We start from the raw sequence: 23,078 nt of genomic DNA, 5'->3' as shown, positions 1-23,078 counted from the left end.
CAATAGGATAAGGCACTCCAACTCTCTAAAGACAAACGCACCTTCGCGTGGGAACCCTTTGGATCTTGTTCCATCTCTTCATCTGGCTGCTCCTGTGACATTCATAATATAGAGTAAATGGTAACTTTAAACAATTTATGTTTGGTGAGTTACCGTAGCAAATTACTGAACCCAGAGGGTTCAATCTGTAGCCAAATCAGTAATGTAGGACTCATCATTAATGTCTGAATGGGGGGCGGGGGAGAGACAGGCAGTCTTCTCAGACTGAGCCCATTTCAGTAGCAGGATATTATGGGTAGGGACTAAATTGATATAGATTGGAGGACATCCAGTTGGTGTCTGCAAACAATTGAACTGGTGTGGAAACCTGAATATTTGGTACTAGAGGTGTTTTAAGAAAACTTTTCTTACCTATTACCAGTTGACAACAGAGAAACAACTGCTGTTTCTCAGCTTCTGGGCGGCTCAAGTGATCTTACTAATGGCTTACATTTTTCTTAAAGGGGGTAAGAGATTTCAAAAGGTATCTCAAGAATTCCAACATTGTCATGGAGCCCAATATCACAAAGCATCAAAATCAAAGCAGATACCTTTCTTCAGGGCATAGCTGTTTGAAGAGTTCAGTCAATACAAAGTAGGAACTCTAACATGCTATCTGTTAATATAGTGTATGCTTGTATGGCAGGCATCTATAGCAAATACAGCATCTACATTCACTGAGGGCTGCAGAGGATTGGGGGGATGCATATCATATACTCAATGTGACATGCATGCAAGTCTTCACTAATTTGCACTCCTTGGGGTTCTTTAGAACTCTTGTGACTCTAGAATACTGTCTGTTAATGTCACTATTGATTTTTAAGCTATCTTTTGTTAAAATCTGAGCACTAGATATTACTTTATATCACAGATTTTACAAAGGTCTTTCCATTCGTGTGTGTGTGTGTGTGTGTGTGTAGGTCTGTGCTTTACAACTCAAACTTATTTGGAAGTATTTACAACAAACCACACAGGTTTATTTTTGAGTGGTCATTTGCCAACATTTTCCTTCTTGTTCATCTCCACTTTGGATCTGACGTTTTTAAAGGCTTCTTCCAACAATTTTTATTTTAATGTTTGCTTTCCCCCTTTTAAAGGAAGTGCAATGCATTCTTGTTGTCAAAACGAAGCAGAAATACATTTCTCTCCTCCTCCTTGTATTTGTTTCCTTTGGTCTCCCTCAGTTGAGAATCCCTCATTTTCTTCAGCCCCACAAAATTCCTAGAAAATCTACTTTTCATGGTGCTGCTGGGAATAGGATGTTTTCTTTCATTATATTTCCTGACTGGTTACTGCTATAAATCAAGTTATTAGTTGGGTGGTGGTGGTGCACACCTTTAACATCAGCACTCAGGAGGCAGAGGCAGGTGAATCTGAGTTGGAGGCCAGCCTGGTCTACACAGCCAGCTCCAGGATAGCCAAAGCTACACAGAGAAACCCTGTCTTGAAAAACAAAAATACACTTTAAAAAAAGATATTTTTGATATATTTTTCCAGCTGCTCATCCTGATTAAAAATAAGAGAAAAATTGTTTCCAAATGAAGACTGCCACATTCATTTCCCTCTAATGGTTTCCCTCCAAGTAATAATTGATGAGCCACAGTCCATTTCTTATTAAACATAGGTTTGGTTGGTTTGGTTGTTTTTGGCTTGTTTGTTGGTATTGTTTTGTGTATGTGCGTGAGTTTTTTTGTTGTTGTTTTTTGGGTGTTTTTTGGTTTTTAGTTTTGTTTTTTTCTTCATTAGGATTTGTCTTCATTGTGAACATCTTGGTGCTGACTTAGTTGGAAGCTAAACCTGAAAGTTTTCCCACATACATTACATACATAGGGTTTCTTCCAAGTATGGACAGTCTGATGTATAATGCAGTCAGAACTAAGGCTGAAGCCCTTGCCACACTCCATGCACCGGAAAGGTTTCTCCCCAGTATGGCTTCTCTGGTGTCTAATTAAGTGAGCATTGACGTGGAAGGCTTTGCCACACTCACTGCACTGAAAGGGTTTCTCTCCAGTATGGATCCTCTGGTGCACAATATAGTCAGAGCTACAGCTGAACGCTTTCTCGCATTCCATACACTTGAAAGGCTTCTCCCTGGTATGTATTTGCTGATGTCTGGTTAACTTGGCATTGATACTGAAAGCCTTCCCGCACTCATTACACTGATACGGCTTTTCTCCAGTGTGGGCTCGCTGGTGATCCAGCAGGTTTCGTTTAGAAGTAAAGCATTTCCCACACTCCTTGCATTCGAAGGGCTTCTCCCCGGTGTGAGTTCTCCGGTGCTGCATCAGCTTCGCATTGACGTTGAAGGCCTTGCCACACTCACTGCACTTATACGGCTTCTCCCCAGTATGGATTCTCAGATGCTGCCGAAGCTGCGAGTTACACCTGAAAGACTTCCCACACTCACTGCACTCATACGGCCGCTCGCCCGTGTGGATCCTCTGGTGCTGGATCAGCTTCCCTTTGGCACTGAAAGTCTTTCCGCAGTCACTGCAGGCATAGGGCTTCTCCCCCGTGTGCACTCGCTGATGTTGAATGAGCTTTGCATTTTTAGTGAAGCCTTTCCCGCACTCACTGCAGCGATGCGGCTTTTCCCCGGTGTGTATACTCTGATGCTGCCTCAGCTGGGTGCTGCACCGGAAGCCCTTCCCGCACACATCACACTCATAAGGCTTCTCTCCAGTGTGAATTCTTTGATGCTGAATCAATTTTGCATTAACATTGAACGCTTTCCCACAGTCACTACACTCGTAAGGCTTCTCTCCAGTGTGGGTTCTCTGATGAGTAATGTACGCAGAACTGCAGCCGAAGCCAGCCCCACAGTCCTTGCACTGATAGGGCTTCTCTCCTGTGTGGATCCTCTGGTGTCTAACGAGACTTCCATTAACACTGAAGGCCTTGCCGCATACCTTACACTGATAAGGTTTCTCTCCACTATGGATTGTCTGATGTGTGATATAGTGTGAGCTGTAGCTGAAGCACTTCCCACATTCCACACATTTGAAAGGTTTCTCTCCATTATGAAGTCTCTGATGCCAGACGAACTTGGCTTTAACACTGAAGGCTTTGCCGCATTCTGCACACTGGTAGGGCTTCTCCACATCGCAGATTTCCGGACGCTGATTAACCTGAGGGCTGCCTTGAGAAGCCTCTGCTAATTCTCTGTGGTTCAGAGGTCTTTCCTTGGTCGTGATTCTTTCACTCTTAGTAAGTTTGGTATCAGAATATAGCTCTCCAGTGGAGCTGGTGTGATCCTGGGACAAGTGTGGAGTCTGACTAAACAAACACCCTTCCACAGAGCTTGCCTTAGCTCTTCCATCGGTGGCACTGGCACTCCCCCTCTCACTTCCTGCTGACTGGATTTCCTGTTGTTGGCCCAAAATATACGTTTTTGAAAAGTTTGTTTCCTGAGAAAAGTCCTTCTGAAGTTCAAATAATGTACTCTTTTCTTCTTCATACACTTCTTTTGTCAGATTATTGCCGGACTGGATAGCAGTACATTCTACCAAAAGAAGTTGAAAATAACAAGAGAGGTCACATAACCACGGTGGAAGAGAATATGGCAATTAGAAAGCTATTTATTATATATAGGGTCTCAATGTGTTGCCTAGGCTGGCTTTGAACTGACTCCCCTGTACCTACTTTGTAAAGGCTAGAATTACACATGTGTATCAACATGCCCTGCTCTAAAGTGTCTTTAAAAATCACTAAACGAGGTCAAATAACCTAAGGCTCATCCATAAGGTATAATTGCCATTGGTAAAGGAAGGAAATAGATCCAGGTATGTGGTCCATGAGAAGATGCCCAAGATATACTTTATGTGGTCCATGAGAAGATGCCCAAGATATACTTTAAGGTAAGAGAGAGAGAGAGAGAGAGAGAGAGAGAGAGAGAGAGAGAGAGAGAGAGAGAGAGAACACAGCATATTCCAATTGTGAAGAATGAGGAGAGTGGACAAGAACATGTATCTCTGAGTCAGAAAACTTCTGAATAAGTACAGCTCTGTGAGACCACCTCACTCAAGCGACCCCATTCACTCTCTCGCAGGACAAGGGCACTGCAAAGGTGACCATGGTAACAAAGGCTAAACAAAGGTGGCAGCAGTGAAGCAAACTCCCGGTCTTGTCCATCAGATCAGTGTGTTCCACCATCTCGCACCTTCCTCCACTCTCCAGTTCCTTCTTGGTTGTCCCTATGGATCAAGCTCCTTACAAAAGCAGGAAATGACTAACACAGGAAAGGTAGAGGACCTAAGGACGCACTGCAAAACTGGGTCTGACAGACATCAGCAGAGAAAGCAGAAGAACTGGGCTTTGTTTCCAGCAAAGCTTTGTAAGGCCCACCTGGCCACACCTCTTCCCATCTCTCCTAAAATACCGTTGTACAAAATGTCTTTCCATCAATCCTAAAACTAACCATCTCTGAACATCCTTTTAAAATCATCATTTTATAGTCCTGACCTCTCCACTCCTCAAATCCCTCCCCGCCAAAAAGCTTCCTTTATATTTTCATCTCTCATTTCCCCCCCAACCACATAAAATATGCCCTTCCATTGTCTGTAACCAGGCAAGGCTTCCAGCAGTGGGACTGGAAACCAACCCAGCCACAAAACCTTCGACCCACACCTGTCCTGCCTGTAAGATCTACTGGGGCAATAGTGACTCAGAGATTGTGGATGGCTCAGAGACCTAGGGTTCTAGTACTCTGCTGTGATACTCATAGGTGGTGCCCAGCCCCATCAGCATCAGAGAGGCTTCCTCTGGCAGATGCAGACCCATAGCCAAACATTAGGCAGAGTCTGGGAAACCCAGCAGAAGGGGAGGAGGATTATAGGAGCCAGGGGGGTTGAGGACAGCAGAACACAGCCCACAAAATCAACTATGCAGAGCTCCTAGGAGCTCAGAGGCTAAAGTGGCATCCGCAGAGCCTGCCTGGGTCTGTGCTAGGTCCTCTGCATACATGCTGTGGTTGCTTAGCTTGGGGTTTTTGTGGGACTCCTAACAGTGGGAGCGGGGGTGGCCCTGACTCTGTTGCTTGCTCTTAGGACCCTTTCCCTCCTACTGGGTTGCTTCATCTAGTTTACTCTTGCTGCATCTTGCTATGTCAGGTTTGCTTGCCATCACTGGGAGGCCTGCTCTTTTCTGAAGAGAAACAAGGGAGCAATGGATCTGGGGGAGGAGCCTGGGAGGAGAGGAGGAAGGGGAGGCTGCAGTCAGGATGTACTGTGTAAGAGGAGAATAAATAAAAAGAAAAAAGGGATAATGCTCTTGCCTTACTTCTTCATTAAAATTCTCAGTAACACGAGTAACCTGGGCTCCTCTACAGAGGACTTTAAAACAAATGAGCCTTTTCAAAGTCAACCATAATGTTGCTACAGATCCAGTGCTCCTTGCTGTCCATCCCTACCCGTCACGATTAGCAGGAGAACCTTTGGCAGAATGCTCATGATGGACTTGAGGTGTTTTAAAAGATCTGGTAAGGTTATTTTCCCTTCTACCATGTGAGGGCTTATTAGCAAGAAGACAAATAGCTGCCTACTGATCTGCAAACCGGCCTTGTCAAGATCACATCCACCTCACCTGGATATCCGGACTTCCGACCTCCAAAACTGGAAGAACAAATTTACGTTCTTAAAAACCATCCAGGGTACTCTGTTATAGCAGCCCACACTTAGGCATATGAAAGATGCAAATTATGTTGTTTAAGAACCAATCTATACTCTGTTCCAATAGTTCAAAAAGATTAAGGCATCCATAGTAACAGAGACTTTAAAATCCATTTATCAAAAAAAAAAAAAAAAATGAGTTACCAGGTGCATAAAATGAACTTACACTAATCTTTTAAATAACTTTTCTTTACTTTTTCAAAACTAGATTTTATTCCTTCCTTTAATGATAAACATTTTCTAATATTTTTTAAAGTCTGCAAAAATATAATAGCTTAATCGCTAAACACCCCTCCAGCCTGCAGAGGCACCTCAGCTCCGTCATCCTCTTTATACAGAGAACTGAGGTTGTTCCCACTGCCTGATGCTCAGGTGCATCAAGGCACCTCTGAGAAGAGAGTGGCTCATTACTTACCAGTCTTCAGCTCTAGAAGACAGCATCCAGGTTACCAAGTACCAACTTTTCTTCCAGAGAGACTACCAATTCACCCCCTGCTCCACAAGTCCTGTCTCTGTCTTGCTACCTCACTAACATCTGACAGCACTGGGGTCTCTGATAGCTAAGTTATCTCACACCACCACAGCTTTTGCACAGTGAAGATCAACTGCAGAGCCTCATGCATTCTAAGGAAACGTTCTTCTCCTATGCTGCATCCCTAGGACTTGCTTGTCTTTGGTTTCTAAGGATAGACATTTTTCAGATTGATTAACATTTGTATGTGTCATGGAGATCAACAACTTACTCTTTACCAACTTTTATTAGTGACCTTCCAAACCCTATGGTATGGCAGATGTTAATATCCATGTCCATTTCATCTTTACTAACATGCCCTCCATTTAACTTTCTGAAGTACTGAGCTGCCCACCCAAATCTTATTGTCCAGCTTCTCTTTCATAAAGGATCTAAGGTCCAGCAAGTAAGACTTCATAGAAATCACCGGTTAAGAAAAGGGCCTTTTGTTCTGTGCTGCATAGTTTCACTACCACAGTTCTTATGTGCCCACCTTCTCCCTCTGCCCACCCAGAGCCTGTCTCATTTTTTGCTAACAAATGAGATTAACTGTGGCACACAGAATGAGACCTGAACACCTCTGATTAAGGGCCACACAGTAGGAATGTAAATGCAGACACTTGCCTGGGCCCAAGACCTACTGAGAGTCTGTGTACCTCTAGGAATCCCGAGTAATCATGTACGCATCACTGAATGTGCATAGCATTCAAGATGCAGGGAATAGGGGCACGTTTATTTACACTCTCAGTGTATAGATAATTACAATCTAACTAAGCTAGAGCCTTAATGTAAGTCATCACAGCTGGCCTTGAACCCACGGAGTGGCAGGCACCACTGCTCTACTTTATTGCCACAGTTTCAGAGGTGAGTTCACTGGACACTAGATACCTCAAATAACTGACCTGCTCCGTCACATAGCTAGAAAGAAACAGTTTCCTCACAAACACAGATGGTATCATACCACAGCAAAGCCTGAAGCTTTAGCTATTTCTGCCTCTATGTAAAAAGGTTAAGGCTCTATCCTCCACTTTTAGTGGCAATGCTCAAAAATGTTAAGGACTTCCACCCCCAAAACCACAAATTCTACAGTCTTGTTTGAAAATGGTAGGGTCAGAGACAGAATATGGCATCTGGGAAAATGCAATGCCATCCTGCAGAAACCTGGCAGTGCGGGCCTCCCTTACCAGTCCAGAGGCCCTGGGAGTCCGTTCCAGTGGCCAGCTGAAACAGGTTTTCCAGATCCTTTCGTTCCTCTAGCTGTGAGATCACAGCAGGTTTGAGAAGTGGAAATCCTGATTTGGTGAAAGGAAACAGAAGAGAATGAAAACTCTCCCTCACGTACATTCCTAACTTCTCCCAACTTCTCCTGAGGCTGGCCCGGCCACGGGGGAAGGAGGTAAGATCCTCAGAAAGGGGGTGGATAGGGATGAGAAGGGTCAGAATGGGAGCCTGGGACCATGTGCAGAGAAAGCTGGGAGAGTATGCCCAAAGGGATACCACTTCTTGATCTTAGCCTGAAATACTCAGAGTTTATTGAAATTCTTAAAAAGACTCAAGAGAGTAAGGTGAGCGGCAATCTGAGGGGGCCTCTGTAGAACATTAAGTTTCTATTTTGCAAACTATGTCCAATATACAGCTTCTCTAGGCTTCTCCAGAAGCATGCCTGGGTCTTAGCAAAGTTCTGTGTTGGCCCCAGACAGCTTGAGATTTGCTCTTCCAGCAATCTATACATAAGAGATTAGAAACAGCCCACTCATAAAGAATTACCAACCCCCCACCCACCACTTGTTAGGAAGAAAGGAGCTAAGAAATCCAAAATTGCAGTCTAAGTCCCAGGGAGAGAGAGAGACACCTTACCTACAGAGGCCAAGTTCCTATAGTTCTCCAGCATGACGTCCCTGTACAGCGCTCTCTGCTCAGGAGACAGACCACCCCATTCCGCCTGGGTGAAGTACACGGCCACATCCTCAAAGGTCACCGACTTCTGAAACAACAGGTTCTTGCTGCCCTAGGGCCAATTCCATGGCTCAGGCCCTAAGTAAAGGGGCAGAGGGCAAAGTAAGGGCTTGGAGAGGGGGCTTGCGAGGAGCACAAAGTTAGTAATAAGGGCAAGTGGAGAAAAAAAGACACCGGGGAAGTAAACTATGGGATATCCTCCTCCTCTTAGAGCAGAGAAACCGCATGCCATTTTCACACTGGGCTGAAAGAAAAAGAACCCTGTGAGCAAATGCGATGACACAATTGTGCCCTTAGACAGGCTGGCTGCCCTCACTGGCACACTGCTGGGAGCATCTGCAGCTCCCACTGCATCCCTGACAGGTCTCAGCTCCTCTTTGGTTTGCCTTAGGCCCCAGTTCCACGGCTCCCATCCTCATATGGTAAAACACATGTCCCTCATCCTTCCAAGGGTAGCCTGGCTTCAACCCATCTGCCACCTGACTCCCCACATCGACCCCCAACCAAGGACTCACAGGCCTGCTGCCTCTCTCTTGCTTGCTCCCTCCCACTTTATACCATGGTCCTCATCTCTCCTAGTCAGAGGCACAGCTTCCTTCTTACTGGCCTGCAGCTCTTCTTTCCACCCCAGCTATCAATTACCCTAAACCTCTGCAACTCCTCAAAGTACCATATGGGTGGTTTCCATGGCAACACTTTTTCCAGACGCCCTCTGCCAGGGTGCTCAAGTGCAGTGCCATGCAGACCCTTGTATGACTCTGTCTGCTGAGTTCACTGTCCTGCCACCTTCGCTGGTCACTCTCCAAGTCTCTGCCACCTGTCTGCCCACTTTCTCATGAGATCCGGCCGGCAGGTAGAAGCGCTTTTCCTTCCAAGTCTCGCCAGCTCCCAGCTCTCAATCTGAACTGCCCAGAAGAAAGGATGTGGGTCCCCCCCGGCTCACCTGGGGCCAAACCGATGGGATCATGGCTGCTGTCACCTGGTCTCCCTCTCAAGGAAGGACTGGAGCTGAGGAGAAACAGGGTGGGGGAGGGGTGTAAGGTGAGCCATCCCAATCAGGAGCATAGTTAAGATCTGAGTTGGTTTCCAGACAGAAGCAGGAGCTGCCAAGGAAGATGGAGCGACCCCCCTCACTGGTTCCAGGGATTCTTCCCAGGTAGGACACTGATGCTCTCAAGTTGGCTGCCAAAGCCTGTGACTTGGCAGTTCTTATAAGCATCATATAAAAGTATTTATAAGGGCTGGCGAGATGGCTCAGCAGTTAAGAGTGCTGACTGTTCTTCTGAAGGTCCTGAGTTCAAATCCCAGCAACCACATGGTGGCTCACAACCATCCATAATGAGATCTGATGCCCTCTTCTGGAGTCTCTGAAGACAGCTACAGTGTACTTACATATAAATATGTAATATAAATAAATAAATCTTTTAAAAAAAAAAGTATTTATAAAACTTAGGCAGAGCCTAAAGAATAACAGACCAGGACGAGAGGATTCAGTTCTAGGGAGAACATTATCAACCCTAACTCGTTTCTCTGTCTGCAACTGAGCATCATTTGCAATGACACCGCAGGACAGGCCCGCTGGGTGGCAGCCTCAGCCACCTCCTCAGGTCTGGGAGTCAGGCTGCAGGAATACCACATAGATAGGAGGCAGCTGGCCCTCTACCTGCCAGTTCGGTCCTTCTTGGTGTCAAGAATCCTAAAGCTTGCCAGGAGTGATGGAGCTGGGGGGCGAGGATCAGAGCTGGAGGCCAGCCTGGGCTGCAAAAGACCCTGCCCCCAAACAACAGAAGGACCCTGATGAATCCAGGGCATAACAGTGCCTACTTGTAACCCCGGCACGCAGGAGGCCAGGGCAGAAAGCTCCAGAATTCAAAGTTCAAGGCTACTTTGAACCACACAGGAATCCTGTCTCAACAAACCATGGGGGAAGGAGGGGGATGGGGGGGGGGGATGCACACAAAGAAACAAATGAACCCTAAGGCTTTTGTGCAGGTCTCATCCATGGCCTAAGCTAACCTTGAGAAAGCTTGGCTAAAATAAGAGAGGTATCAGGCTGCCTTTCGTTCTCGATCTAGCCTGTCCACTTTGGATCAGATATGCCAAGTGGAGGCTTTCTACAGTTCTCCTAGGCAGAGACCAGCTTTACAAAGCTGTAAGCCACCTTCACAAGGACTTATACCACATCTACCTCATTCCTGCTGTCCGGCTTCTCCCACATTCTAAGATGCCTGGTATAGCAGACTGCAGGCAAATAAACATCTATGAGGCCGCCCTTGACCATAAGGGGGCAGGATTTGATAGGTAAGTGCTTTTCCCATTAACCCTAGAAGGACACCTTTTGAGATTCCAAGGCTCCTCAGAGACCCTGCCAGACAGAACCTGTTGAGGGCCAAAGCTGTATGTACTTTATTAAAGCAAACTAAATTGGCCTAAGAAAGCCTTCTTACTCATACACCAGAGTCCTGACCTGTAGAGAATTGCAACCTAACTCAGTATATAAACACATTCAAAACCTAACTTCAGAACTGAGTCTCAGCCAATCATAGTGGCCAGGCTGATCAAACTAAGTTCAAATAAGGCAAGCTCCAGGCACAAGCCATCTGAGCTAGCTCTTCAGTACAGGCCTTCTCCTGTCTATAAATACCCAGACCCATGGCATCCCCAGTCTTACAAGTTGTTGTGGTGTCAATCATTCTTTGCCCAACTGAACTGTTATATTTAATTTGTCTATATATTTTTTTCTATTTTGTTATCTTTGTCCTTCACTCTGTCCAGGCGACTATATTCTATTCGTAGCTAAATTCCCACAAACAAAACAAAACCAAACCCTTTGTCCTACGTTCTACATCTTGAAAAACCTAGACTACAAAGGGATTTTTAAATGTTTCTACCTCTTCAAATTGCAGGAGTTTCCCCAGCCATTTTCATTGTGACTTATTTGGCAATTTAAAAACTATCAGGCTGTAAATTTTCCTCTGGCTCAGAATTAACCCTTGACCAGGAACGCCCGATGCCAAATGTGTTTGGAAAATTCAATATCCACATCAAATTTTAAAAATGTCTACAAAGGGGGTGCCCAGGAAGGGGGGGGGGATGTGAAATGAATCAAATGCATTCTAAATTTGTATGAAAATTGCCTGTGAATAAAAAAACTTGAAAAATGTATTCCTGTGGATATTCTCATGTGTAGGAGACATGCACAAAGTATCCATCGTCAGCACTATTTGTGATGCATAACCAGCCTGAAAACTACCTAACCATCCACTGAAAATACAAGCTTCTGTATTGTTTTTATAGCTGGACCTTACCCAGCTGACATACACTACTTAGAAATTAACCAAGTACTCAAGAACAACAACAACAACAAAGCTTAAACTGTTGCATATGGATACACTTAAAAAAAAATAGGCTGTGGTAAACACAAAATTCAAAATAGTTGTTACATCTGAGGGTGGGAAGAGTCTGACTGAGAGTCAGGTGAAGAACGCATACCCTGATGGATGCAGCAGTAAGGACCAGATTCGTTCTTAACTGGCTGCGCATTGGTAAGCATCCTTTACTTTTCTTTCTCTTAAAACTCTTTCTCTGTGTCTATCTCTGTCTCTCCCTGCTCCCCACCTTGGAAAAATAGTGTTTTGGCTACGGCTATAGCCGTAAGAGACCTGCATCCATCCAAATGTCGCACTGCCTTCTACGGGGTATGAAATAGCAGCAATTCTGAAACTAGTCAGTGTGTACTCTTGCCATGTCGTCATCTTGTGTGCATGTGTGGGGCCTGACGTCGATGCAGCAGACCAGGCCTCAAGCTCGCTCTGTCCCCAACGGCTGAGAAGTGTCCCTGCTTTCCCTGCGGTGGCCCCGCGCCCTTCACCCTGCCTGGAGCCCAGGACAAGCAGTACACACCTGCAGGGCCGCAGCGCGTCAAGAGACCTGCGATGTCACCTCGAGCCGCTTCGCCCCCGCACGCAGTCACCCTCTGTGAAGTGACACAGCTTCCCCGATCCGCCACCTGCAGAGTTTTCTGGGTCTGACGATGGTCGCCACTCAAGCGTCACCGCTGTGGACACGGAGACGTGGTGGCCCGCGAGGCTGGCTGCGGGAGCCCCTGCGTGCTGTCCGCCAAGACACACCGCGAACCGCAATGGGTCCGCACTCACCTGCGCAGCACGGTCCGCGCGCGGCCGGAAGTGCGTCACCGGCCCGACCCCGCCCCTCTAGGAGTGCTGCCCCCTCCCTCTCGGGGTGCCCCGCCTGGCCTCTGCGGTTCTCCTCTGTTGCCTAGGACTCAAGCTCTTTGTGGTGGGCCATGGGATCTGATGTCTTAGGACCCTTACTCCTGGAGTACTGGATAGACCCACCCGAGAAAGGCCGCCCGAGTTTATGTCTTGGTAAAGCTGCAGGTGCCAGCAGGTGGACTGTGCCAGTGCGTCACAGGCTGGAGGACCCAGGGTCCACTTTAAAAATAAATGTTATGTAATGTCATGCAGGCCTGCTGCTGGGCCTTGATTGCAGCTGTTCTGGAAGCTGAGGCTGGAGATGGCGCCTAGTGATACACTGCTTCTCGGGCACTCTGGGTTCAAAAACCAGGACAAATAACAACAACAACAACCCGATTCCTACCATGAAATTCATAACTACCTGCTGTTGACACAAGAAAACAACTCTTAACCTTAAAGGGGATAGGAGATAGTTTATTCTCAAACCAAATTTAAGTGATCATAGCCCAGGAGCCCAGATTTAGGTTGCCCCAAATTCCACGTTCCAACGCGGAAACAGTTTTATAGTTTTACAGATCAAAAAAGTCCTAAATCAAAGTTTAAGATATATTGGTTGGGCTGGGCGGTGGTGGCGCACGCCCTTACTCCCAGCACTCGGGAGGCAGAGGCAGGCAGATTTTTGAGTTAGAGGCCAGCCTGGTCTACAGAGTGAGTTCCAGGACAGCCCGGGCTACACAGAGAAACCCTGTCTCAAAAAAAAAAAAAAAAAAAAAAAAAAAAGACATATTGGTTGGGTGCATCGGAGAGGTGGGTACAGCAAGATAGGGGTCGCCTTTCTATACTTCAGATGGATGCTATATGATAACCTTCTTGGCTTCTGTGTTGGTGGAAGTCAATGACCTGTTGCAAGATCCCAACAGGTGTTTAATCTATATTACAGAATGTTAGTTCTTACAGAAAAATAAGCAAGAAATGGTTATTCAGAGTGGTAACACAGACCCAAAATAAGATAATTAGCTAGCCTCAGCACCTGTAGCATTCTAATATCTCAGCAGCACTATAGTTCAATAAATCAGTCTCTGTAGACATGACTTCTGTTCAGGAACTGAAAATTGGTCTCTGCCTAGAGACCCACAAGTAATACATAGTAGAGGATACATGAAAATGATTTATAGTAACAACACTACTTTGGTCTAATGGCATACATATTTGCCATTGTCCCACATGGAATTCGGATGTCAGAGCCACAGAGATCCTGTCTTTTGCTGGTGTTTCCAAAAATCACAAGAGCGTGATCTAAAATGGTGAATGCCCTTTTGACAGAGTTCTGAGTGAAACACGGAATGGTTTTTCTCTTCATGATGCTGGAGTCAGATTCCTGGAATTACTACACGGGTTGTCTGAGTCCTAGATTCTGGTCAAGGTTTTCACTTACATAAATGACCAGTCACACACTAGCAAGTCTTCAAGCTCTGTAGCCAAGACTGTCTTACATCGTAGGCTTGTGGCACTTCTGACTTTCACCCACAATGCTACCCCTCACCATCACCATCAAAGGTAAAAAAACAAAAACAAAAACAAAAACAAAAACAAAAAACTTACCCCACACAAAGTCCAAGAATGAACCCTGGGGGACATTAGTACTAAAAGCTACTGGGTTGGACCCTCTTTAAAAATTCTCCTTCCTGGACATGCTCCCAAAATCCTACTCCTCACTGAGGAGCTATTGAGAATTGATGGCTGCTTGGGGAAAGGGAGTCTATTTTCTTCAGGGAATGGGATGTGGTCCCTCAGAGGCTACCCATGCTCCGGGACTAGCAGCACTAAGAGGACTCAGTGAGTTCTCAAAAGAACACATGAAGTTGGAGGGAAAGGGGTAGGAGGGGGAGGGGATTGGATAGAGGGGAGGGGATGGGGGTTGTCAAAACCACTACGTGTGTGTATGAAATTCTCAAGCATTGAAAATGAACCCCCTTCCTGACTCTGGTAACACAGTTCTTTCTTCCTTCCAGCTTGGCTTGCCCCCATCCTGCTGTACCTGAGGGTGCTGGCTGGCCCCGCCCACCCCTCCTGGCTCTCACCACACCTATTTTCTTTGCTCTTCCTGCACTTACACACATGCACAGAATGCTTTCCCCTTACCAGCCCTACCCTTCCTTTCGGCTGTTACAGGAAATGTCAGCTGAAATCCCACTCCTCACAGAAAGCAAGCCTTCCCCAACCACCCAGAACAAGGCGGGAGCCCCCACTTATATGCCATTACAGCACCCTGTACTTCTCTGCATTTGGCACATTTTTGCCTAGTTAGTGTTCATAGTTACATAACTATTTGTCTTTTCTGGTAGTTCCAAAAAGCAGGGATCATACATGCACATGTATTACAGAGGAAGACTTGTTAATGTGTGGCTGGTCATTCATGTAAGTGAAAATATTGACCGGAATCTAGGACTCACACATGCATGTTCACACATTTTAACATGTAGTAATTCCAGGAATCTGACTCCAGCACTATGAAGAGGAAAACCATCCCGTGTTTCACTCAGAACTCTGTCAAAAGAGCATTCACCATTTTGGATCACACTCTTGTGATTTTTTTTTCTTTGAAAACACCAGCAAAAGACAGCGTGTGAGCATGCACATCCTTAATTCAACATTGTTATCCTCAACTGGAGACAAAGTCAAGCTGGAAAAAGAGGAATAAGAAGCATTGGCTAACATGACCTCCAAACCTCCAGCCCAACATCTGGATACACCCTCCTTCCATTTCTGTATTACCAAGGGTTGCACTGACCTCAGTTCTCACTGTTTTTCAGAATGGCCACTACATGTGGCTTCTCTCATTCAGATAGGAAACTGGCCTCCATGATGGACAGGCACCATGACCAAGGCAACTCTTATAAGGACAACATTTAATAGTGTCTGGCTTACAGGTTCAGAGGTTCAATCCATTATCATCAAGCCAGGAGCAGAGTCCAGGCAGGCATAATGCAGGCAGAGATGAGAGGTCTACATCTTCATCTGAAGGCTGCTAGTGGAAGGCAGACTTCCAGGCAGCTAGGATGAGGGTCTTAAGCCCACACTCACAGTGACACACCAACTCCAACAAGGTCACATCCCCTAACACTCCTTGAGCCAAGCACATACAAACCGTCACACCCATCTTCCTTAAGTAACCCTAATAAAGTGCGTTGGGTCACCAAATTGGACTTGAGTGGTATCAATACTTTGGTGTATCATGGCTTTCCTATCTGAGGTAAGTAGATGTGTGTGTTGCATCTTCCAGAAAGAGTTTTGTCATATACACTTAGTGCTTTGTCTCACCATGTACTTCAGGCTGGCTTTGAACCCATGATCTTCCTTCCTGTCATGGCTTATTGAGTGCTAGGATTTTAGGTATACATCACTACACCTTTCTCCTGTTCTTCTTGATAGTGTTAATTTACTGAATTATTCAACCTAGTATGTGGAAAAATATATACCAGGGCTGGCAAGGTCATATACAAAGTAAGGCTGAATAAAGAGTTAGCTTAATAATAAGTGTTTAAGGTGTGTGTGTGTGTGTGTGTGTGTGTGTGTGTGTGTGTGTAATTACTCAGAATTAACCAAATAAAGAAACTTAAAAGGATGGGTGTAAAAATCACTTTAATAGGAAAGGTATTCTTGATCGGTTGTATGCAGTCAATGTCATATCAAACAAAATCCAACTGGACTGATTTTGAAATTTCTGAAAATGGTTCTGAAGATCACCAGTGGGAAAATGTTAGACAGTTATGAGGTGCACCTAAAATTTAGAAACACACATGAATTGAAAGTTTAGAAATGGAAATATATTCCAGAGAGAAGAATTAAGTTAAAGAGAGTAATGTGTCTAGGCTAATATCTTGCAATAATGATTTTAAGACTAAAATCATTATATAATGAAGTGATTGATGCAAATTATCACCTAGGAGTTTAGGAGAAGTTAGAACACACAACTTCATTCTAAGGACTTATCGAGCAGAGAAGTACAACCACATAGTGAAGAATAAATACGGAACTAAATCCTGATGGGGTTTGGTTTGGTTTAAGGAGCCAAAAGGATGTGAGACGTAGATGTTTGTCTTGTCATATGAGGAAGCTGAATTGTAATATTCAGAAGGCTAGACAACAAGAAGCAGAAACGGTAATGGCTCTCTTACGCAGGCACCCCCGAGATGCCTGGACCCATGAAAAGATGAATTAGGATAAGCATCTTGTGAACAAAGAAAGATAATAAAGATGCTTTGGTCCTTGCCTAAGTATTGGAATCACAGTAGCACTATCCCTTAACAATGTAGGGGGTGGAGGGAAGCTGGGGGTCGGGGGAAAGGGGAAGAATCTGGGAAGAGTTAGGGGAGGGCAAAACATGATCAAACTACATTGCATAAAAACATTAAATTAAAAAACATAATCATAGTTTATATCACTGAGTATGAAGCTTATAGCAATAACACCTACCTGTACTAGTGGTTCATAATTCAAGAAATTAGATTGAAAACATAGCCTGGTAGACTACTGGAGAGAGAGAGAGAGAGAGAGAGAGAGAGAGAGAGAGAGAGAGAGAGAGACCCAAATTAAACTTCTAGGCATACAACACATGGGTGAAGAAATTAGGTAATGAGAGCAAAGGTGGTGAGTTTGGGGACACAGCAGGACTCACTACTCAGAAAAGAAATACAGAGAAGAGGAAATGGCCAGTACACAGAGGTCCTGGTCTGGCCACTGACCATCTATGAGGCTTTGGGTGGGCATTAATTATCCTTTCTGGCATGCATTCATTTAACTGTAAAAATGAAGCGACAGGGTGGATTTATATAGAACTATAGCCTATTGGTTCGCCTAAAGTAATGGCGCTGGATTCTGGAGTTACACTACTGTTCATTACAGACATGGCATTGACGCAACGAGGGGAAGAGGTTGCCACGCCTGGCTGCTTCAGGTGCATGTTCTGCCTAGCTCCTCAGAAACTTCCTAACAGACATCTAACTCAGATTATTATTTAACCACAGGGAAGACAGACAGACAGACAGACAGACAGACACTATGGTTGATTTCTGACATGATAGCAGTTGAAAGTTATCCAAACAACAAGATGATAGGATGATGAAACAAGCTGGTCGCTAAGTGAGAACAGCATACCTTCTTTCGCATGGGTACGGCCTAGTAACTTCCTTCTTCCATGTATCTAATATGGGCCCTGGATATCTTTCTTGACACAATACTCCAGGTATGAGACTCCTTCAGAATACTACAAGAGTACCAGCTCTCAGTCCCACAGATTCTGAGTCTCAGATTCCATGTTAATGGCTTTTTAATATGTATGTTTTTGTTTTCTTCTTAACCCAGCCAGTTCCCAAATAATTGAGACTTGATTGTTATATATATATTTATCAAGCTTCAAGGGCACAACAACTGAGCAGTATTGCTCTATTTTAATCCTCTAAACTAATCCGGCTACCTCCTAGCCCATATCCCTGAGAAATGTGCATTTTAGTACTTATCTGGCTTTCTCTAATCCAGATGTTTTACTCCTGGTGTCTCTGGAACTCTCTCCATATGGTTAATCCTCAGTTCCTCTCTCTCCTCCTCCCCTGGCTGGGAGAATGCCCAGTCCTCTTCTCCCCTCTCCTCAGTCACTGGCTAATCAACTAGCTTCATTGACAGTCAGGTGTCATTTGCCTGTTTCTCTGAAGCAGAGAAGAGAGAGAGAGAGAGAGAGAGAGAGAGAGAGAGAGAGAGAGAGAGAGAGAGAGAGAGAGAGAGAGAGAGAGCTTAAATCCCAGTAACCACTAATTTTTGCTTTTGGACTCCATAAGTAAGGTAAATTATTCATGTTAATTTTTTTCACCTTGAAACAGTATTTTGACCTATGCAGAACCTTATCAGAGTAGCAGATAGTCTCTGTTTCCCTCTAAAGATGACACCAAAGACAAATTTATTGCTGGGCATGCAGAGTGGAACATATCTGTTTAACACTCAGGAAGCCAAGACAGGAGGATTGTGAATTCAAGGCCAGCCTGTGCTGCATACAAGACACACAGTGTAGGATTCACGGATGTTTTCCTACATCCTACAAGGCAGAATCAAAGTGGGTCAGGGTCTGTTGGCAGATTTCCTGGTCTCCTGAGACATGGAGTGATAAGAGGAGGTACACTTGAGTCTTAAGGTAAGAGGCTGAAGATGCTATTGACCTTGGTGGAAGGAACAAGGAGGCCTTTGGATGGTATGTGTATATTTCAGCAATTGTTTCTGTTAGCTTGAGCCTTTGCTTCCCATGGTAATGCGAAGTATAAAAAGATTTAAGAAAAAATAAACTCAAGGCTGCTGGTTGCTGCTGACTACTGATGCTGTGGTACTGACCAGCAGTCCTCCCAAATTTACCTCTGGCTTTGAATCTTTTTTTCTGCCTTTCCTGTCTTTAATCCTCAGAGGTTGTTTGACTCATGCCGATAGGTCTGGCACAATTGACCAATCAGAGAATAATTATAGAGCAATGTTTATACAACACTGAGACCGGTGATTCCTTAGAATACAGATGGCAACCAAATATGGAGGCACAGAAACCAACATTTGAAATAATACAAGGATAATTTTTACACAAGGCACAATAACATTATGCCTACAATTTCCCTAGAAAACCAAAGAACCTCAACCCATGCTGCCATAAAAAGTCTTGGAAGAGAGTCTTGGTTTAAGGGATTACATTCACCAGGCACACCAAAACCCAAGGTCCCAGGAAAACATCCATGACTCCTACACTGTGTGACTTGTATGCAGCACAGGCTGGCCTTGAATTCACAATCCTCCTGTCTTGGCTTCCTGAGTGTTGAACAGATGTTCCACTTGCATCCCCAACAATAAATTTGTCTTTAGAGGGATCTTTGGTGTCATCTTTAGAGGGAAATAAAGATTATCTGCTACTCTGATAAGGTTCTGCATAGGTCAAAATACTGTTTCAAGGTGAAAAAAATTAACATGAATAATTTACCTTACTTATGGAGTCCAAAAGCAAAAATTAGTGGTTACTGGGATTTAAGCTCTCTCTCTCTCTCTCTCTCTCTCTCTCTCTCTCTCTCTCTCTCTCTCACACACACACACACACACACACACACACACACACACACACACACTTCTAGCTTCAGATATGACTTAATGTTGGTGTTCAACACTATCTCTAAGATCTGACTGCTCTTCATTTCCATCCTCTAAGGCATGCAGAATGGTCCTCTTAGCTTAACCGGTAGCTATGGCTCGTCGGAAGGAATGTGCAGCAATAGCGAGACTTCTGCCACACATTCCACTTCTGAGTGGAAGGTGGGCTCCAAAACTGAGCATACTATTACCGTGAAGGGAAGTGAAGCAACTTAGGGAGGTCAAATGGCAAGTGTTCAGCCCAACTGTCTCCACAGAACAGATATGCTTGTAGAGACCTAGGGACAAAACGGCCCTGGAGTGTGGATTCCCAAGCCAGGTGAGGGATAGTAGAATGCTACCTATACCCTGAAGAGTTCTCAGGGAGCACGGCAGGAGGGGGCCTGTTCCCTACCCAGATCAGGCTTGGGACTACTCAACTCCATAGACACAAAGGCCATGTCATGATAAAGCCTGTTAGGTTTCTGTTTCCCTGCCAGAGAATTGGCTTCTCAGAAATCAAATGGCCTGCCTTCTGCTAATCTAGCTGCTTTTGCGCTTCCTCCTTTATACTTTTTTTCTCCCCCTGCCCCAACACTCGTGCTATATAAACTAGCCCCACTATTTCAATAATTCTCCCGATATAATTATACCCGCTATGTTCCCTGCTGCGGGAGACCCTGCTCGCCAGTTCCTCCACGTCCTGAGCCCACCAGTGCACAGTGGCCAATGGGGATGGGGGACTTACACTGGAGGGGTTTTCATAGTTACTATAACCATTGGGTTTCTTCCCGGAATGGAGATTTTGATGCTGAAGTTTTCTCTTACTAATGAAAACTTTCTCACACGCCTCATGTATGCTGGGTGAGTTATTAGATGTCTTTTTAATGTTCTTTAGCTGTAAGGACTTTCCCATAAGACATATAGTGAGAGGGTCGTCCTTACTGTGACTTCTTTGGTGCTGAGTTAGCTCTGTGGAAAAGTTGAAGGGCTTTCTTGACACTTTATAACAGTGGGACTTTTCATCTGTGTGAGTGGAGTGCCCTTGACTAAAAGAAAAAATCCTTCCAAAGGTTATGCCCCACTTAGTCCACTCCTAAGATTTCTCTCCCATGTAAATTTTCTGATGTCAGTGGATAATTGCTAATGGGAGCCCTTCCACACTGGTTACATGTATAGAGTTCTCCTTGGAGTGGAGTCTCTGATAGATAACAAACTCAGAACTACTGGTAAAGCCATTTCCACACTCCACACAGGGATAGGGTCTGTCACCATTGTGTGTGCATCCCATGTGCCTTCTCACTGGAGGCTGCATGCCTCACAAAGATGGGCTTTTCTCCAGTGCAGATTCTCTGATACTGGATTAATGATGGCTCGCCACTGAAGACCTTTCCATATTCCTTACACACAAATGATTTTTCCCAGTGTGGATTCTCTGGTGTCCAACATAGTATGAAAAATAGCTGAAGCTTTGTCTGTATGCCTCACACTCAAAGGGTTTCCTTGAATAGTGGATTTTTCACAGTAGGGATTTTCTGGTCCTTCTCATGTTCTTGAGTTTCTAGGAGGTCAGTTCTCTGGAGGACACTCCACAGGATGGCATGCTGTTCTTTTCAGAAACCCCTTATGTTGATGTAGGCTTGCTGTCACTGTCAGTTGTGCTGGCTAGTTTTATGTCAGCTTGACACACGCTAGAGTCACTGGGGAGGAGGGAGCCTCAACTGAGAAAATGCCTCCCTCAGACTGGGCTGTGGGCAAGCTTGAAGGGCATTTTCTTAATTAGTGATTGATGGTGGAGGGCCCCTTGTTGAGTAGGGATACCCCTGGGTTGGTGGTCCTGTGTCTATAAGAAAGCAGACTGAGCAAGCCATGAGGAGCAAGCTAATTAGCAGTATCCATCCATGGCCTCTGCATGAGCTCCTGCCTCCAGGTTCCAGCCCTGTGTGAGTTCCTGTTCCAGCTTCCTTCAGTGGTGAATGGTGATGTAGAAGCAGAAGCCAAATAAACCCCTTCACTTCTCAACTTGTTGTTGGTCATGGTGTTTCATCACAGCAAGAGAAATCCTAAGACAGTGGTCTTAACATCGGACCTGAGAAATGGAAACGGAAATGCTAATTCTAAAAACGAAAGAACACACAAAAACTCTAGGGATTTGAACGGCACCATACTTAACCTCAACATCAAACTGCTGAGAAGAAAAAATGCTGCTAAAATGGAAATACTAACTACCACCAAAGCAGAGAAGAACAGAACCTCAGCGGACACATCACATTGCCGCCCAAGCTTTCCTTGGCTCAGGTGCTTGAACGGTGTGGCTTCCATGGTCTGGTCTTTCTCGTATATTCTAAAGTCTTTTGAACATATGCTACCTCTAAACCAAATGATACGGAACTTACATAGATAATGTCAAAGAGGGCCTATGCTTTAAGTGCTAGCCATGGAATCATTAAGACTCAGGGTCATGAAACAAAATGACAGACTGATGAAAAGCAGAAGCAATGGGTGAGTGCTTGCATTTTAAAATTCCACACGCTGAAGATGCCCCTAAAGGTTAGGGACACTGCATGAAGGGCACATAGTTGTGGCAAGACAGAGAGAAAGGAAGTTACAATGGTACTTAAAGAACGAGACCCTCAAATGCCACATGACTGCCGACTGCGTGGGTCTCAGCCGCAGGTCCACGGGGGGGGGGCTCCTGAAGATGACTGAACTACACAAAAATCGTGATGACCGCAATGTCTAGTTGTCAGACTCTCAAACTCTGAGCCTCAGCCCTGCCGAGAACATACCTGTTCTGATTCTGCCTATGTGGTCACCCTTCCTTCCTTCCTGAATACTGGAAGCACACGACAGCCCACCAAACAGCTCTGTATTCCTAAAAATTGACATTGTGTCTTAGTTCTGGTTACTATCACTGTGATGAAACACCAGGACCAAAAGCAGAGTGGGTAAGAAAGGGTTTATCTGGCTTACACTTCCATGGCACTGAGGAAGTCTGGGAAGGAACTCAACAGTGCAGGGACCTTGGAGGCCTGGAGCTGATCCAGGGGCCATGGAGGGGTGACTGCTTACTGGCTGGCTCAGCCTGCTTTCTAATAGAACTCAGAACCACCAGTCCATGGATGGCCCCACCCACAATGGGCTGGGTCCTCCCCTACCCCATCAATAGCTACTAAAGAAAATGCCCTACAGACTTGCCTACAGCCTGATCTTATGGAGGCATTTTTCTCAGTTGAGGTTCCCTCCTTTCAGATAACTCTAGTTAGTATCAAGTTTATGTAAAATTATCCAGCATACATTGCAACACACTTAAAACCATCCTCTTATATATACAGTGTAAGATTGGCTTAATTTCAGCATCCAGGTTACCTAAGACTCCTCTGATGTTGTTTAGTTGTTTTTTGTTTTTTGTTTTTTTTAACTTTGAGGGTAAGTGAATGAGTCCAGGACCTCAGAAGGCAGGTCAGGGTAGACACACACACACACAAATCCAGACATGCAGTCGGGCTGGTAAACAACAGTCTGAAAAGGAAGAGCCAA

At 45.0% G+C, this 23,078-nt stretch overlaps 1 protein-coding gene across 3 annotated transcripts; it reads right to left on the bottom strand.

Moving 5' to 3' along the window:
- Positions 1 to 1,769: 1,769 nt before the first annotated feature.
- Positions 1,770 to 12,341, bottom strand: Znf23 (zinc finger protein 23). Of its 3 annotated transcripts, none has more exons than XM_021170374.2 (5): positions 12,076 to 12,341; positions 9,116 to 9,180; positions 8,074 to 8,200; positions 7,401 to 7,508; positions 1,770 to 3,541 (listed from the first exon to the last, which is right to left on the bottom strand). In XM_021170374.2, the coding sequence occupies exons 2-5, from the start codon at positions 9,137 to 9,139 to the stop codon at positions 1,782 to 1,784; spliced, it is 2,019 nt and encodes a 672-aa protein (XP_021026033.2). In that variant the 5' UTR covers positions 9,140 to 9,180; positions 12,076 to 12,341; the 3' UTR covers positions 1,770 to 1,781. The 3 variants fall into 3 exon arrangements, with proteins under 3 accessions (XP_021026033.2, XP_029336751.1, XP_029336750.1); XM_029480891.1 differs by having other exon boundaries at positions 1,778 to 3,541; positions 8,074 to 8,250; XM_029480890.1 differs by having other exon boundaries at positions 1,778 to 3,541; positions 8,074 to 8,197.
- Positions 12,342 to 23,078: the final 10,737 nt, after the last annotated feature.

Source organism: Mus caroli, chromosome 8, assembly GCF_900094665.2.
Source record: "Mus caroli chromosome 8, CAROLI_EIJ_v1.1, whole genome shotgun sequence".
NCBI classification, from domain to species: Eukaryota; Metazoa; Chordata; class Mammalia; order Rodentia; family Muridae; genus Mus; species Mus caroli.
This window is presented reverse-complemented; position numbering and strand designations above follow the sequence as displayed.

Excerpts from the sequence above, each read along its gene's own strand:
- Znf23 (XM_021170374.2), bottom strand. The coding sequence starts at position 9,139 with ATGATCCCATCGGTTTGGCCCCAG. Across the intron at positions 7,509-8,073 it reads TAGGAACTTGGCCTCTGTAG|GATTTCCACTTCTCAAACCT; the intron begins GTAAGGTGTCTC and ends TCACCAAATCAG. Across the intron at positions 3,542-7,400 it reads CTCCCAGGGCCTCTGGACTG|AATGTACTGCTATCCAGTCC; the intron begins GTAAGGGAGGCC and ends TTCTTTTGGTAG.